This window comes from Glycine max, chromosome 19, assembly GCF_000004515.6.
Source record: "Glycine max cultivar Williams 82 chromosome 19, Glycine_max_v4.0, whole genome shotgun sequence".
Taxonomy (NCBI): Eukaryota; Viridiplantae; Streptophyta; class Magnoliopsida; order Fabales; family Fabaceae; genus Glycine; species Glycine max.
Genome location: NC_038255.2, coordinates 41011736 through 41028725, shown reverse-complemented (window position 1 = coordinate 41028725; position 16990 = coordinate 41011736). Strand labels below are relative to the sequence as shown.

The 16990-nt window shown below is 32.7% G+C and overlaps 3 protein-coding genes across 3 annotated transcripts; all 3 read right to left on the bottom strand.

Moving 5' to 3' along the window:
• Window positions 1–119: 119 nt before the first annotated feature.
• Window positions 120–9892, bottom strand: LOC100798663 (geranylgeranyl pyrophosphate synthase, chloroplastic). The gene is made up of 2 exons (XM_003554146.5): window positions 8446–9892; window positions 120–1026 (listed from the first exon to the last, which is right to left on the bottom strand). The coding sequence occupies exons 1-2, from the start codon at window positions 8532–8534 to the stop codon at window positions 120–122; spliced, it is 996 nt and encodes a 331-aa protein (XP_003554194.2). The 5' UTR covers window positions 8535–9892.
• CYP93A2 (Cytochrome P450 93A2) lies at window positions 1610–3841 on the bottom strand. Its single transcript, NM_001254044.2, has 2 exons — window positions 2863–3841; window positions 1610–2422 (listed from the first exon to the last, which is right to left on the bottom strand). Exons 1-2 carry the CDS (start codon window positions 3742–3744, stop codon window positions 1796–1798), a joined length of 1509 nt encoding a protein of 502 aa, NP_001240973.1. The 5' UTR covers window positions 3745–3841; the 3' UTR covers window positions 1610–1795.
• A 53-nt stretch (window positions 9893–9945) lies between the features above and the next one.
• LOC106794180 (cytochrome P450 93A3) lies at window positions 9946–12215 on the bottom strand. Its single transcript, XM_014772146.3, has 2 exons — window positions 11142–12215; window positions 9946–10643 (listed from the first exon to the last, which is right to left on the bottom strand). Exons 1-2 carry the CDS (start codon window positions 12045–12047, stop codon window positions 10047–10049), a joined length of 1503 nt encoding a protein of 500 aa, XP_014627632.1. The 5' UTR covers window positions 12048–12215; the 3' UTR covers window positions 9946–10046.
• Window positions 12216–16990: the final 4775 nt, after the last annotated feature.

Below are 16990 nucleotides of genomic sequence, written 5' to 3'. Positions count from 1 at the left end.
ATAAACAAAAAGGAATTAATTTTAAAAAACCACTTATAAATGTATTAATTTTGGAGGTGTAACAGAAATTTATTTGACAATTGACACATCCCGGTGATGACAAAACAAAAGTCTGTGTATTAATTTTGCCTGTAAGCAATGTAATTGGTTAAAGCAAATAGGGGAGCAGCCTTTGGAGGATGAAACCCAGCCAACATTTTGTTTGCATCATGCACCAATTTATGAGCAAACTCCTTCGACTCATGTATCCCCAAAACCTTGGGGTACGTGAGTTTATCAGCCACCAAGTCCTTCTTCGCCGTCTTTCCCAATTCCTCGGACGATTTAGTAACATCCAGAACATCATCCACAACCTGACCCAACAACCCAATGCACCTACCAAACATCCTTAACCTCTCAATTTCCTCGTCCGACCCACCCCCCAGTATCGCCCCCATCACAACCGCACCTTCAACCACCGCCGTTTTGTGCACGTGAATAAACTCCAACCTCTCCAAAACTGCCACTTCATCCGACATCGACAACGTCAACCCTTCCGAATTCACGTCCACCACCTGTCCCGCCATGACGCCTTCCGCGCCGATGCATTTCGCCAACTCCCCGATCGCGCGCACCACGCGCGCCGCATACGCGCCCTCCGTCGACGCCGCCACGTGCTCGAACGCGAGCGCGAGGAGCGCGTCGCCGGCGAGGACGGCCACGTGTTCGCCGAAGATCTTGTGGCTTGTCGGCTTTCCACGGCGGAGGTCGTCGTTGTCCATGCAGGGCAGGTCGTCGTGGATGAGCGACATGGTGTGGATCATCTCGACGGCGCACGCGGCGGGGATTGCGGTGGCCTCGCTGCCGCCGACGAGAGAGCAGGCGGCGAGGCAGAGCACCGGGCGGATCCTCTTTCCGCCGGCGAGGAGGGTGTAGCGCATGGCTTCGTGGAGCTTCCGTGGTTCTCTTAGCGCAACGGCTGCGTCCAATGCTCTGTTAACGGTGTTGATCTTGTCGAGCATGTAGGCCTTGAAGTCGAAGTTGGGCGCAGACGAGAAGGGGAGAGTGGAATTGACAGAAGAAAATAGCTTTGGCCATTCTCTTTTGGGGGAAACGGGAACCGTTCTAAGAGTGTGAAAACATGGAATCAGAGGTGAACGTGTGTTCAGCATAGAGGTAAGACGAGCCAACAATGTTCCAAGATTATTCACAGAACTCATCTCTGGTGTCTTGGTTGGAACCAAAGGTTACCCTTTTCCTACTAACACACTCTTTAATCTTTGTTTGATTCGGCAGTATCTTTAGAATATTAATTAAAGAATTAAAATATATAAATTAAATGAGAACGTAAAAAAAAAGATTATGATTAGTATAAGTTTTTGTCTGTTAATAAAAATATTTTTATTTTCTTTTTTTACCACTGTCCTTATGCTATTGACTAGCATTTGTTTTAGAACTAATATATTAGCATGTGAGTTCCACGAGCCTAATATAATATATGAACTTTATAATTATAATTGGTATTTAAGTCATGAAGCATGTATGGTGATGTGCATGTGATTCTCTTACTATGTGACATATTTTTATTGTAAACTCATGGGTGCATAAAATTTCATCATGACATCGTATGAGCAAAAAAAAATAGATATTTTAAAATAAGAGTAATGATTTTTAAACATCATCCAAGTTTATTGACACATTGTTAACACCTGTTATTTATTTCTCTTTGTATCACAACATTTTCACCATTCATAATATTTATATTCTCTCTTTTTTCACTCTCTCACAAGGTGTTTAATGTCATTTGGAGCGTCAATCACATAACAGGGAATGGGTTAAGCCTTGGAACAGGGACACAAATTATGGGGTGAGCCCTCGGAAGAGTGATGCCAGACTTCTCTTCCATGTCCACCTTGTTATTGCCATTATCAAACTTCCACTGAAAACACTGAATCATAATAGCCAGATTCACATGCACAATCTGCAATGCCAGAGAAGTACCAGGGCATGATCTTCTTCCACTCCCGAATGGAATAAAATGATAATGTTGTCCCCTAACATCCAATTGACTTTGTCCATTTTCAAAAAACCTCTCCGGCCTAAACTCAAATGGGTTCTCCCAATGATTGGGGTCCCTTCCAATAGCCCAAACATTGACAAATAATCGGGTCTTGGCTGGAATTTCATACCCACAAACCACAACACTTTTTGATGACTCTCTAACAATCAATGGACCACCTGGGTGAATCCTAAGTGTTTCTCTAACAATGGCTTGTAGGTAAGGAAGGTTGACAATGTCTGATTCTTCTATTATTCTACTATTTCCAACCACTGCATCTATCTCTTGCCTTGCCTTCTCCAACACACATGGATTGTTGATTAACTCTGCCATAGCCCATTCCATGGTTGCAGCTGACGTGTCAGTCCCGGCAACAAATATATCCTAAATATGTCATTAGAAACAACACATGTGCATGTTAGTCATGTTTGCATGAAAGGAAAATGAAGGATGGACACTTATTATATGGTCCTCCACTCAAACAATTTTCACATGAGACCTGATCAAGTTTTATTAACTTTTTATCTTTCATTTAACTTCCACTTTATTTTCTCTCTCTTTTTTCTTTCTTTATTTTTCACATTATTTATCACATCTATCCTTTTTTTTCTCTCTCTATATATCATAACCCGTCCGATTTTGGAGTGGAATATAAGATAATCAGGACCCAAGAGACAGAGACTAAACAGGGGAATGTTGATATAATGTAACAAGGCAGGGAAAAACATGTTATCTGTACGGTTGAGTGTCCAAATAAAATAATTAGTGTGAAGTTATAAGAAAGAAAAAAACAGCATATATACTTGCATAATTCATTTACTTACCATGATGAAGGCCTTAATGTTCTCTTTGGTTAATTTGATTTCAGAACTGTCATCTTCGCCTATGTCCAACAAAACATCAAGTATATCCTTAAACTGACGCGTTCCACCGATTTCCTTGTTGTTCCTTCTTTCCTCTTCACGCTGCTTGATGATTCTGTCCAAGACAGCGTCGAATCTGATCCTCGTTTTCCTGATCCTCTTGTTGAACCCCTGCAAATCAAAAGGCTTCAAGAACCAAATGAAGTCCGACACGTTGAACGTGCCCATGAGTTCTGCGACATCCGCCACCAGCATCCTCATCTCTTCGGCCTGTTTCTCGTCCTCGGAACTCGTCTGGTTCATGGTCATTCTCGAAATGATGTTGTTGGAGAGTCTCATGAACTCTCCTCCGAAGTCAACGGCTTCACCAGCGATACCCTTTTGGAGGACGCGTTTGATGAATTTTTTTGTCTCTTGCTGTCTCACAGGAAGGAACTGGTCCAGCATGCGCCCACCGAGGAGTTCGGACATGCAAAGTTTCTTGATGAACTTCACGGAGGGTCCGTAAGGGCCAAACACGTAGGTTAAGAACTGAACGGCGACGTTTTGGCCGGGGCGGTTGGAGAAGTTGATTTCGTGGGTTTTGAGGAACTCTTTGGCGGCTTCCGCGGTGGAAGCCACCACACAAGGGACTGAGCCGAGGAAAAGTTGCATGATGGGTCCATGGCGGAGTGAGAGCTTGTAAAAATCTTGGTGGGGTATTGGGGACACAAGGTGGAGGTGCCCAATGATGGGAAGGCCCTTTGGACTCGGTGGAAGCTTTTTCTTCCTTTCTTTTCTCCATACTATGTATGCAAACACTATGCTGGAGACCACACAAATCACCAACACTTGATAAGCCATAATAATACCTTAGCTTCCACCTTCAACTATGGAGTGCATATGAAAGAAACTAAGAAAGATTTTTACTAAATAGAAATCCTCCGAGTCTGACCATTCATCTTTTTGTTTTTTTGGTGAGGTAAGAGAAAGAAACTAAGAAAGACTAGTATTGAATATGATCTCATCTACAACAAGTACCTTGAATGTCTTTTTACCAGTTGAGGACCTTTCAAATAAAGATTGTAAAATAGTAAACATTCATGATGATGACAGACAGAAAGCACAGCAGTCTTCGATTGGCTTTTATACTGACCAGGCCCTTTTTTTTTTTCGATTTTTCCAAATGGCGTGGTTTTAAATAATTACTGGTTAGTGTTACATTAAGTTGTCTGTATTTTTATTTTTTTAACTGAAGTTTTTAATTTACTATTTCAGTTAATTTTTTTTACGATTTTAAAATCGTAATTAATTTTTTTCATATTTTTTTTATGATTTGAAGTCGTAATTTTTTTTAAAATAAAATTGTTTAAGTTTAAAGTGTTTTTTTAGGTTATTTTGTTTTGTTTTTTTAATTTTTTAAAATTGTAAAAAGATTTATTTATTTAAATGTCAAATGAATAATTTTAATTTTGATTATTAATAGTTTTATTTAATATGGTGTGTATTTTTTTATGTTTTTATTTTATATGTTATTAATTTATTTTAATATTTTATTATTTAAAATATATAAATTACGTACTTATTTGTATGGACACGACTATCACCTTCACTTTTACAATATTTCTTAATCCTATTTGGAATTGATTTGTTCACTTCATTATGTATTGGAGTAGTGATTAGTCTTCTCGACATCTATATTCGCTTTGAAGGATCAAACATAAAATATAAATCTAAATATTGAGGTTATATGTTTTCACTTCCAAGGAACATCATCTCATTATTAATTTTAAAAAAATATATAATTTTCATTTAAATATCATCAATTTTTTAAATTGAAGTGTTTCAAATTTTTAGTATCTCTTTTTAATTTTAGGATGTATTTTTATTAATAGATTATCTAAATTTTAAATAAATTAAAACATTTAAATGAAATAATATTAAAAATATATAATATATTTAAAATAATAAAACATTAAAATAAATTAATAATATATAAAATAAAATCATAAAAATATACACCATATTAAATAAAACTATTAATAAGTAAAATTAAAATAATGTATTTGACATTTAAATAAATAATTTTTTAAAATTTTAAAAAATTAGAGAAAAAAAATAAACTAAGGTAAAATAATTAAAACTTAAAAAAACACTTTTAACTTAAGCAACTTTATTTTAAAAAAAAGAATTTTAGGACTTTAAAGTTATAAATTATTTTTTTACGATTTTGAAGTCTTACCAGTAAAAAAAAAATTATAATTTTAAAGTTGTAAAAAAAATTAATAGAAGTCATAAATATTTTTGTGACTTTAGTTAAAAAAAATAATATTAAGATTTCTAACTCAAAGTCGTGTGAGCTGTTATGATTTATTACTTTTAAATAATTATTTAAAACCGATTCCAAAAAAAAAAAAAAGTCTCTTCGATTAGGTATTGAAAAGTAAGAGTAGTTTATGACTTTATGACAATTGACAGAGGAGGGAATTGGAGAAGGAGTTCTATGGTGTGGTGTGAATGTAGGATAAGGATCATATAATCCGCCGCCTAGCCTTTACCGAGAAACTGAATTGGACAAAATGGATGATAGATTAATATAGACATATATTATTATTATATTTATAATCAGCATTTATTGATGACATGCTCTATACTTTATTAGTATACTTGGAACGGTTTTTTTTATATACTATTTTTAAGTTTACATAACGAGGATTTATTTGATATATATATATATATATATATATATATATATATATATATATTTATATATATATATATATATATATATATATATAGTTCATATTAAAAATAGTATTTTAAGTTATGTAAAACATGTTCATGTTTTGTTACAATATATCACGTTGGTCCGCACCAGTTGTACCTTGATCAGTGCAAAATTTCAAGTTTCTCGTTGCTTATACATTCAAGCCCAGAAGACACTATACCACTCCCATCATATGCTGATTGACCTAAAACTTAAATCTTTTCATGTTTATGCACTTGAGGGGTTAAAGGACTATATATTGCATCGGTGGTACACCAATTAACTCAAAACTTCAAACCTCTTGGTACTACTTACACACTTGAGGCAGAATAATTATATATTGTAGGTTGTATCCAAACAAATCAAGACTTTCATTATATAATCCCATGTTTACCAGTTTTTGTCCGTCCCATAAGTCTTTACATTCATCCTTTAATGGTTGGTCTTTGGACGACCCACCTCCACATCAGCAATATCACCTTTGTTACCCCCATTGTGGCAATGATTACTCAGGAAAACCATTGTAAGATATTCATAATAGTGATTTATGAGAAATTAAGGACAAAAGTAATTGTTGCTAGACTAGGAAGGAAGATTATGTGTAAGAACCCCAAGGTTGATCCAAGAAGCCAAATTATACTTGACTGAGTTGAATATTCTTGGACAGGTCTTAAAATCCTTATGTGTAACTTAATTACAAGTACAACTAAAAATAAAAAATATATATTACTGAAAAATTGTTAGATTAACGTCAGCCCAGCAAACACAAATTCAACACTAATGACATCGATTTAGTGGCCCAGCTAACATCAGTCAAACAATGAGTGGTGATATTTTCAAAGTTGATATATTGTTTATTACACCATCTTGATTTTTCTCTTTTTTTGGAAAGTTGAGGAGTTTGGGAAATAGACTTGGGACGAAGGGTATAATAGGAGATAGACTCTTAGGAAATTAATTAATATGGGAAAATATATATCTAGCATTCATGACAGACACATAGAGAGAACCGTTCTCTGAACTCACTCGAGAACTGCCATACTGGTCAGTAATGGAGGCTACCGCAAGTTGATGTGACGTAAGGTCTACTTTGGTTTGTGTTAATTATTTTATTGTTTTTGTTTGAGCAATAATTTTTCATGGATATATTTTAAAATTCACTCGTTACAATGACACTTCATCTAGGCTTTTATCTAGCACGTTGATTTTAAAAGTCAGTTGACAAATATCTATATGGCTTCAATTTTGTATTCCGAACTCAATATAGCAACCTGTAAATCACAATTCCACTAAAAACCACATTAGTATCATCCCTATTTTGTCAAACCATAAGACCCGGTTTTATTGAGAAAGTCACTTCCATGATATTCTTTATACAGGCTATAATCCCTATGAAAGGAGAAAAGTTAGATCTAGTTCTTTTAAGTGTTTTTATTGTTGTCTAGAATTAGAGTTTTATCTTAGTATTAGTAATACACGTAACAAATGTTTGCATTGATGGTCGATATAGGTTACTGACACAAAACTTTTAATTTTATAAGATAAATCTTTTGTTAATGGAAAAAACCTTGCCTGTGTACATATTGCACAAAACAGAGTCAGGGTTCGTGAAATTGATGATGATATGATCACAATCACATTAGGAAAAGGATTAAGCCTAGGCACTGGGACACAAATCAATGGATGAGCCCTTGAAAGAGTTAACCCTGGTTTCTCTTCCATGTCAGCAGTTCCAATGCCTCCTTTAACCTTCCATTCAAAGCATTGAATCATAGCAGCAAGGTTTGCCTGCGCAACCTGCAAAGCAAGTGAGGATTCAGGGCACCCTCTTCTCCCACTCCCAAATGGAATCATGTGAAAATGTTGCCCCCTCACATCTATCTGACCCTTCCCACTTCCCTCTTCACTAATAAACCTCTCTGGTTTGAACTCAAGTGGGTTCTCCCAGTGATTGGGGTCCCTTCCAATAGCCCACACATTTACAAACAACTAAGTCTTTGCTGGAATATCATAGCCCCAGATGGTGCAGCTTTCTGATGATTCTCTAATAATCATTGGACCCGTGGGGTATTACAGCTTGCAGGTAAGAAAGGTTGACAATGTCTGATTCTTCTACTATTCTACCATTTCCTATATATCACAGAATCAATCTCTTGTCTTGCTCTCTCCATTACATGTGGATGGTTAATCAACTCGGTTAGAGCCCATTCGGTCGTTAAGGCTGCAGTGTCTGTTCCTGCCATAAATACATCCTGCAAAATTAATAAAATATATCATCAGGCTTTTATGTTTAAGTTTAACAAATTGAGTGTGTATCTAGACAAGGGTGTGGAAAATTCACTTCGGTTAAAATTGATTTGAAAGTGCGTGATTTATGATATATTTCTATTCTAAAATTAAGTTGATAGGTAAAACAGTAAAATTTTCTATTCAAAGCAAAAATTACTTAAAATTATTCACGTTAAAATTAATTTTAGATCTAACATCAATTATGTAATGTGAAACTAAACATATAAACATTTATCTAAAATCAGGTTAACTAATATTTCAATTTGATTCTGGATCATTTAAATCCAAACATGCTATTTTTTTTTGCTGTAACAATTTGGTAGAGTAGAAGTTAAAGAAAGGAAAATGAAATTTTGGTCGTAGAGATGACTTACCAAGATCTAGAGGCCTTTATGTTCTCTTTTGTCAATTTTATGTTAGAGTTGTGATCTTCATGTATGTCCAATAACACATAGACTAGATCCTTGATTTGACCCTCTCCTCCATTACCAACTTCCTTTCTTTTCTTCCTTTCCTCTTCATGCTCCTTGATCGCCCTCTCCATAATGGTGTCAAACCTGTCCCGAATTTCCTTTAGTCCTTTCCCAAACCCCTGCATATCCTAGTTTTTAAGGAACCAAATGAAGTCCGACACATTAAACTTCCCCGTGAGATGCACAGTGTCTTGCACCAACTTTCTCACCAATGATGGGTAAGGCTAGTGGACTTGGTGGTCTATTAGTCTTGTTCTGTTTTTTGCTGAGTATGGCTCGAACCACTATTGTGGAGACTAGCCATGCCATGAAAAGTATGATGTAGCCTTGGTAATCAGCCATATTTGATTTGAATGTTTTGCAAGTAAATGAAAATATGCTGATTGCCTCGTATATAAAAATGTAACTAGGTAAGGACTTCTTCCTCCATACTCTAGTAGCACGAAATTTCTTGTTTGCGTTTGATATTGTTTTCTGTTTTGGTAAAGGACATTTATGTATTGCTCTGGCCGGCAACATGTCAGTTTTCAAACTAAGAAATTGTGACTAAGTCCAGCCTCTAATAAAAATGTTACCCAGTCAGTTGTCTTTCTTCGCAAAGAAAGCTCCATGTGTTAAAAGATCATAACGGTTCAAATATCGACATATATTGATGCACAGAAACAGAAGCTTGGCGTACTTATAAAAGGTATCTGATATTCCACAAAAACAAAAGGCATCTGATATATAACTTTCAGAGAATTCTGCTGTATGCTTTTATTTTCTTACAGCTATTGTTTTATCAAGTTGAAACTGAATCACATGAAATCATGATAGATTTATCAATTCTACTGGGAATTCTATATGGCTTTAAGCTTTATATTCTCTTCAGTCATATTTGATTGGTTGCATTACATGAAAGCTTGATATACATATATTACAGAGTGAAATTTGGATACAATATTCAAGGGAAGCTTTTTTATACTGTTATGTTACCAAAAGAGTTAAGGGCTTGAGGCTTTTAGTAATGCTTGTGAATAGAATAGACTACAATGATGAGCTCATCGAAGTTAAATCCTGTTAAGAATATTCCATATTATTCGTTAGGTTGCATCACACGAAAGAAATACATAATAATGAAAACCAAATTTCTTTTCCATTTGTCCTTTTCAGTTGGTTAATTAATTGATCAATTATTTGATCAAGCGATCTCAATCCTTCTCTTGGTGTTTTTTGTTCGGCTTATTCCTAACATTTTGGCATTAGGATATGTATGACAAGACTGCTTGCTTACTGATGAGAGCACACTGAGACACCTCATTATTTGGTAGAAAATGTAAAGTAAAAAAAAAAAATCACATTTATACCGGAGAAGCAAGTAGTCGAAAATTGATAAATTAATTATAAATTATAAGTGTTTAATAAAATTAACGGTAAAAATTGGTGAAAAGTATAAATAACAAAAAAAATAATAAAATCATAATTTATTTTAAATAAATTCAGGATGAAAAAATAAAAAAAAATATAGATTAACTTTTTAAAAAATACTAAAAATTATTTTCAAATATTTGTTTATTAAATAACCAAACAAACTTTTAACAAAAAACTAACTTAAAACACTATGGCATTATCCCTTGGAAATTGCATTGAGCTGAAAGTTAAAAAGGATTAAAACGAGTTATAGGGTAACAAAGAAGAGGCTTTGCCAATCCTGTAGAGAAGGATGAGGCTTCTTCCATACAAAGCTTCTCTCCGGCTTTGATATTCCATTGAAAACATTGGATAAGCGATGCAAGCGTGACTTGTATGAGCGTTAATGCAAGGGAAGATCCAGGGCACCCCCTCCTGCCAAACCCAAACGGAAGATAGCTGAAATCAGCGGCGTTGATCCCATCCAAGAACCTCTCCGGCATAAACTCCTCTGGGTTGGGCCACGCTTCTGGGTCCCGCATGATGGCGTAGACATTGATGAGTGTTCGTGTCTGGCCCTTGATATCATACCCGTTGATGCTGCAGTTCTCTGCTGATTCTCTTATAGCAAGCGGCGCCGTTGGATGGAGTCTTAAAACTTCCTTCACTACAGCTTGGAGGTAACGTAGATTTGTAATGTCTGATTCACTAACCAACCTGTTAGTTCCCACCACTTCATCGATCTCTTCCTTCACCCTTTTTAACACTCCTTCCTTGTTCATCATCTCAGCCATTGCCCATTGCAACGCTGCTGAAGACGTTTCTGTTCCCGCTAGGAAAATATCCTTTTTCATCACAACACAAAAACAATAATCACTTTCTATCCCACCTTTGCTAACCTTACACTTTAGTTTCTCATTTTTAGATTTTGTTAGATATAATTTAAAAAAAAACGTAATTAATATTATATTAAAAAAATTAAAATAATAATTATTGTAACACAATAATTATCTCGGGACGGGAAAGTCGTTATTAGAATTGGTCAACATATATGAGCACACAAATTTAAATCATAAAAAAATATATTTTTGATCCCTCTATTTTAAATCTTATATATAACTAATAATTAGTTAATCAGTGATTAACATGTTAGCAAACAGCTAGCATAAATTATTTTTAAGGTACGAGACCGATTTTACATATTTTTTCTAAATGAAGATTAAATTTATTGATTTGAAAACACACGGATTAAGATCAAATTTGACTGAAAATTGTGAGAACCATAATATGTTTTTTCGAATAATAAATAAATATCAAAAGGAAAAGAAAAAGAAAAGGCTTACTAGGAAGAAGGCCTTGATATGATTCCTTGTTAACCTCACTTCAGCATTTGGATCTTTATAAACTTGCAACATAATATCCATCATGTCCCCTGTTTCTCCTCGACGAACCTCAGTGTTTTTCTCTTCGTGTTCCTCCATGATACGCTCCAAAACCTGATCAAACTTGCCAACTATTTTGACAAGCTTCTTCCCATACCCAAACAAATCAAACTTCCCCAAAGGTCCCAACACCTCACCCATGCTCAACTTAGCTCCTGCATGCAAAAACTCCCTCACCAAGTCAAGAATCTCAGCAGCATCATGAACCCTATCCAAACAGCTGGTGCTCATAGCCATCCGGCACAAGATATTGTTGGTCAAAGAAGTGAGCTCAAAGCTCAAATCAATAACCCTACCTTCACTGGAACACACTAGAACAGATTTCAAGAGTTTATTAATTTCTTGCTCTCGGACGTGCACGAAGCGCCCTAGCTGCGAGCTGGATAGAAGCTGCGTCATGCAAAGCTTCTTGATGAAGCGCCAATAAGGGCCATATGGGGCGGTGATAAAATCAGAGCCTTTGTACAAGAAGTACTCGGAGGATCCAAAGTGGGGTCGGTAACAGAAATTGAGGTCGTTGGTTTTCATCACTTCTTTGGCAACTTGGTCGTTGGAGACAACTACGCATGTTGAGGCACCTAAACGGAGCTGAATGAGAGGGCCATAGAGGCGAGCTAGGGCTTGGAATGATTTTGGTATGACTGAGCCCACAAGGTGGAGGTGGCCTATGATGGGAAGTGTTGGTGGACTTGGTGGTGGTCGAAATTTCTTTGTGCTTCGTGTGACAAGGGACTTGAAAAGTATTGGGAAAATGAGCAAAGCTATGAAGAAGATGTAACACAAAAGGGTAGCACCAGCAGCATCCATAAATTAATTTAGGAACGCTTACCAAGTTTTTAAACTCACAATACGTGTTACTTGGAGCATCATTATATAAGTCAGGCTTAGTGATGTAGTAATTCAGTAGTGAAGTTCTTTATCTCATTTTTAGCAGGCTTACAATACTATTTTGGGATTTGAAAACTTTAATATTTTTTTTCCTACAGTGGTACAGTTCTTATAAATTTAAAATGAAAATAAGTTTTATAATTATCTCACGATTCTTAATAACACAAATTGCTTAATGATTGTAATAACATCAATTTTACTAATCAATCGTGAAATTGCATAAGAAATACTTCTTATGTTTAAGAATCGTTTAAGAAACCCAATCAAAGTTTAAGAAACAAAAGATTTTCCTTAATTTATGCCAGTGTAATCAATTAATAGGGAGAAGATTAAAAATTAAAATTTATTAAAAACTATAAAATAATAAGAAAGATTCTATTATTAAAATGTGAGATCCAATTTTTTAAAATAATTTTTAACTAATAAAAGATGTATTTAAAAATATGCATTTATCTTCTTAACATTTCTCATAACAATTTTTTTATCTTTAAAAATATTAGATACTCAATCAAAATTATAACCGACAACTTAAGCCAACAAACACTACATTCCATATATTTGATATTATATAACCTATCATCCCCTCAGGGCCGGCTAAGCATAAAGCAACTCAAACTCTTGTTTTAGGGCCCTCAAATTAATTAATATTTCTTACAATTAATATTCTATATAATTTTTAATGTATGTTATTCTAGTGTAGTGCGCCAATTTTCTTGAGGACCGAGAGTGATGATGCAAATATGTAATATTGGTACGAGTGATGCTCCAAATTTACAATATTAGTATTTAAATCCAAAATTTATCACTCATTATACTGAGTGTCTTTTTTATTGTTTTGTGTCACTTAAAAAATTAATTACTCAATAATTACATTATACATTAACGGTATTTCTATAATTAGATACATCAAAAGTTTCTCTTAAAATATATCAATTATTATTAAAATTGGTTCAAAAGTCACTTTTACACTAAATATATAAATTCTTAGCACAATGCACCTAAAAATTAAAGGAAATTGATTATAATAGTTTTATAAATAATTTTACATCTTTTAAAGCTTGAAAAATAAACTTTCAATGATAAAAATATAATTATTTTAATAAAATATAATAATTATTTTTTAAAAAAAAATATTTGTTTTAAAAAGACTTCACTTTCAAGATTAGCTTTAGGCATAGAAATATGTTGAGCCGACCCTCCATCTCCTCTCCCAACAAAGCATAAAGTCGATATTTACACTATTTGTCTACACGTAACTTCCATCAAACTTTATTCAATTAATTAAAAGATTGATGTGAAAAAAATATTTTAGTAAAGAAATTAATATTTCGTATGAGCAATGTTAAATACACAATTTTTCTATGTCGTATATATGAGGTTGGGATTTTACAAAAGTGAGATAATAGATACTATTAAAATAGCAAGTTTTTAACCCTTTTTCCCCCACACAAAACAGAGAGAACTATAAAATATTTAATAATTAAAAAAAGTATAATGATAACGAATCCTTGTTTATTATTATTTTTAAAAATAGCATACCATTCTTAAAAAAAAAAAAATAACATACCATAGATAAATCTTTTCTTTCAAATTGTATGTAAAGTTATTCTAAAATATTTAACATGAAAAATACGAAATCAGATTTCTTGATATGAATTCGATATATGTCTCTCTCTCTCTCTTTTTTTTGCCATGGTCTCTCCAAGGATAATGTCAAAATCACTGATGTCTGATGGATGGCAACATATCAACCAATGAGATTAAATAATACTGATAATCGGAAATCAAGGGAGAACAGACATCGTAAATAAACAAGTGCTGATGGAAGTCCTGAATGAACTCCAAATCTTCAATTTTCTGTTGAGTAATAGCTTGAGGAAGTCTTGAATGAACTCCAAAGCTTGATATAAACAAACGAACTTTTATCCTTCATTTTTCTATCAAATATTTTTTTCTCTAATTTTGGATAATCACTAATATTATTTTTATTAAGTATTATTAGAAATAAGGATACCATGGAGAAGGGGTATCTCCTCCTAAAGGGTTGTAGGGAGGCAAATTGAGTTACTTTTACAAAGTATTATTCAATATAAGTTTGTTTTCAAATTTATTATTTTGGGGAAATGTCATTAAACCAGTGACCAGGTGGGTTACACTGACCTGGCTGGGTCATTCAATTTTTTGTTTTTTTGTTTTGTTTTTACAGAACGATGTCGTTTCCATTTCAAAGGCAATTCAAATCCTCAGGCGTCTTCGACATCGCCTGACCAGCAGCACTACAGCAGAACACTTTTCTTCTCTAAACAAAACCCAACCTCTCTCAAAATGGAAATGAATTTAAAAATTCAACCCATAATAGGTTAAAAATGAAAACTAATTAGCATAATGGGTTTGGTTGACAAATTATCTATCAAAATAAATGATTTTTGACATAAAAATATAGAAGATGTTATCATAAGTGACAGCTGGAGATGTCACACTTCCATCTTAATTTAGTGTCCGTCAAAATAACTCAAAATACAGAAAAATTAAAATTGTAATCGTGTTTCAATTATTATGTAATATTTTACTATATAATTATATTTTATTGTAAACTTTGTAATTATAATATATTCTTTATTTTTATTTATATTTTATAATCTTAAGTAAAAATTAAAATAAAGATTAACAAAGTACAATAAGAATGAAAACAAAATATGGGTGAATTTATTTAAATTTGTTTTTTTAAAAAAATGTTTTTTTAAAATAAAATGAGTATTGTTCTGTTATTATTTTTTATAATCTAAAACAGTTAACGCTAAATTAAATATTTTTATATATTTAATCATTAAACATATTAGCGGTCAGTAAGTGGCTTTCATCCTGGCGTTCGCAGCTTCCAATTCTTAAAGCAATTCTGCAAGTCCGCAACATCTATAGGTTTGATCTGCCTTATATTGTTACCTTGTTTTGTTTTGATTTGCATTATAATTTGCAAATTTGCAATCTCTGTTAGATTCTTCATTCTTGGTTGAGAGTATTTCACGGAGTGGTACTTGCTTGGAACCTTTTTTTCTGAAAAGTTGGGGCGATCTTTGTTAATGTGATTTGGATGTAAATTCTGCATGACATTGAGAAGTTTCCAAATTCTAGAACCTTAGCTCTGAGTCAACAATCATCATAATATTCATGAGAACGCAGGCTATTCCTTTTCTTATTTTATTGTAATTTGTTTATTATTTTGTCATTGTTAGAAAGCTGCCTCATTTGAGTAATATTATTACCTATTAAACTAGAATGGTTGGAAGATCAAATATGATTAACAACATTATGCCTTACAAGTTGCCATAAGATAATTTATGATTAACAACATTATTACCTGCCAATCTTTTGAGATTTTTTAAGGTATACTTTAATTTTTTTATGTATAAAAATTTGCAGGATATAAATTATTTGTAATTTTTTTAATGCGAACCAAGTCATGTGGATCAACGATTGATTTACTGGATTAACCACTAACTTAATACCCTGATTCCTGATTAAGTCGATCACCACTTTGAGTGTTATGATAACACGACAATGGATATCAACTTTTTTTAATAATCGCTCAATCTCAAAATAGATTCGTTTTCATCATCGATTAAAGAATATTGTTAGTGCACTAAAAAATATGATATGTGAAAATTATTAGAGTGTTGCTTGGTGCATCCAGTATTATTGCTGGTGCACCGACATTCTAAAAAAATGATAAAATTGATCTTGTTTGGTTTTTTTCCTACGAATCAAGTGAATCCGTAAGTTGATCCGTAAGAGTAAAAATAATAATTTATTAAATATACAGCATATTTAAAGATATTTATTTTATAATATAATTTATAAAGATATTTATCTCATTAATTATAATATAATTAAATATATTTATTTAATTTATTAATTATAATATATTTATAAATATTGATTTTTTAATATATTTTTTTAGAATAAATTTGTTTAGAAGATAATATTAAAATACTTACTCAGTCCCATTATAATTATTGTTTAAAGTTATTTTATACATATTAATAAAAACCAATAAATACATAAAAGATAATAATAATTTTATAAAATTAATATTATCATCATTAATTTATTTTTTATTTTTATAATTAATCATATCATTAATATTATAAAGAATATAAAAAAAATAATTAGTATTATATTAAAAATTAAAATACTAACTACTTTATAATACATTTTTTTACATGATCATTAGTATAAGTGAGAAAATAGTAATTATAAGAGAATTTAAAAATATTAGTACGTTATATAAAATAAGGATCTTAGATAACGTATGATGTCCATTTTTGTTTTTTTTTTCTACGAAAATATTAATTTATTTTTTTGTATGACCTCTACTCATGATGTCCATTTTTTTAATTTATTTTTTTCTACACCCTTTTCAACTTCTTTATTTCAATTATATTTTAAAGTGATATTTTAAATTATTTTTTATTAGTTGGTAAACTAAGTTAACTAGACCATTTATAATAATTTACATATACTATAGCTAAGTTAACTATATCATTTTAATAACACACGTGTATATAGACACAAATGAAATACACAATCAATGAAAATAAATAAAACTAACATTACTAATGAAAATAAACAAAACCAACAATACTCATGAAATGGGTTCATTTACAATATCTGTATATACATGGAATATCAATATAAAATATGTACATAAATTACGCCTGATCTGTGCGCCGCCTGCGTCTAGACCTAACATATACTAGATGGTCATGTGTCACACTCTTGGCCAACCTAAGGCATTTTTCGATCACCTCATGTGTCGATGAGACAGGCGTGAGCACCCCTAGACTCAGATGGCGCTCCAACCT

What these genes read in the sequence shown, in the direction of transcription:
- LOC100798663 (XM_003554146.5), bottom strand. Translation starts at nt 8,534, where the DNA reads ATGCAGGGGTTTGGGAAAGGACTAAAGGAAATTCGGGACAGGTTTGAC. An exon ending in AAGGAGCATGAAGAGGAAAG is followed by an intron (nt 1,027 to 8,445) that starts GAAGAAAAGAAA and finishes CTTCTCGTCTGC; the next exon opens with GCCCAACTTCGACTTCAAGG.
- CYP93A2 (NM_001254044.2), bottom strand. Translation starts at nt 3,744, where the DNA reads ATGGCTTATCAAGTGTTGGTGATTTGTGTGGTCTCCAGCATAGTGTTT. An exon ending in ACATTAAGGCCTTCATCATG is followed by an intron (nt 2,423 to 2,862) that starts GTAAGTAAATGA and finishes TGACATATTTAG; the next exon opens with GATATATTTGTTGCCGGGAC.
- LOC106794180 (XM_014772146.3), bottom strand. Translation starts at nt 12,047, where the DNA reads ATGGATGCTGCTGGTGCTACCCTTTTGTGTTACATCTTCTTCATAGCT. An exon ending in ATATCAAGGCCTTCTTCCTA is followed by an intron (nt 10,644 to 11,141) that starts GTAAGCCTTTTC and finishes GTGATGAAAAAG; the next exon opens with GATATTTTCCTAGCGGGAAC.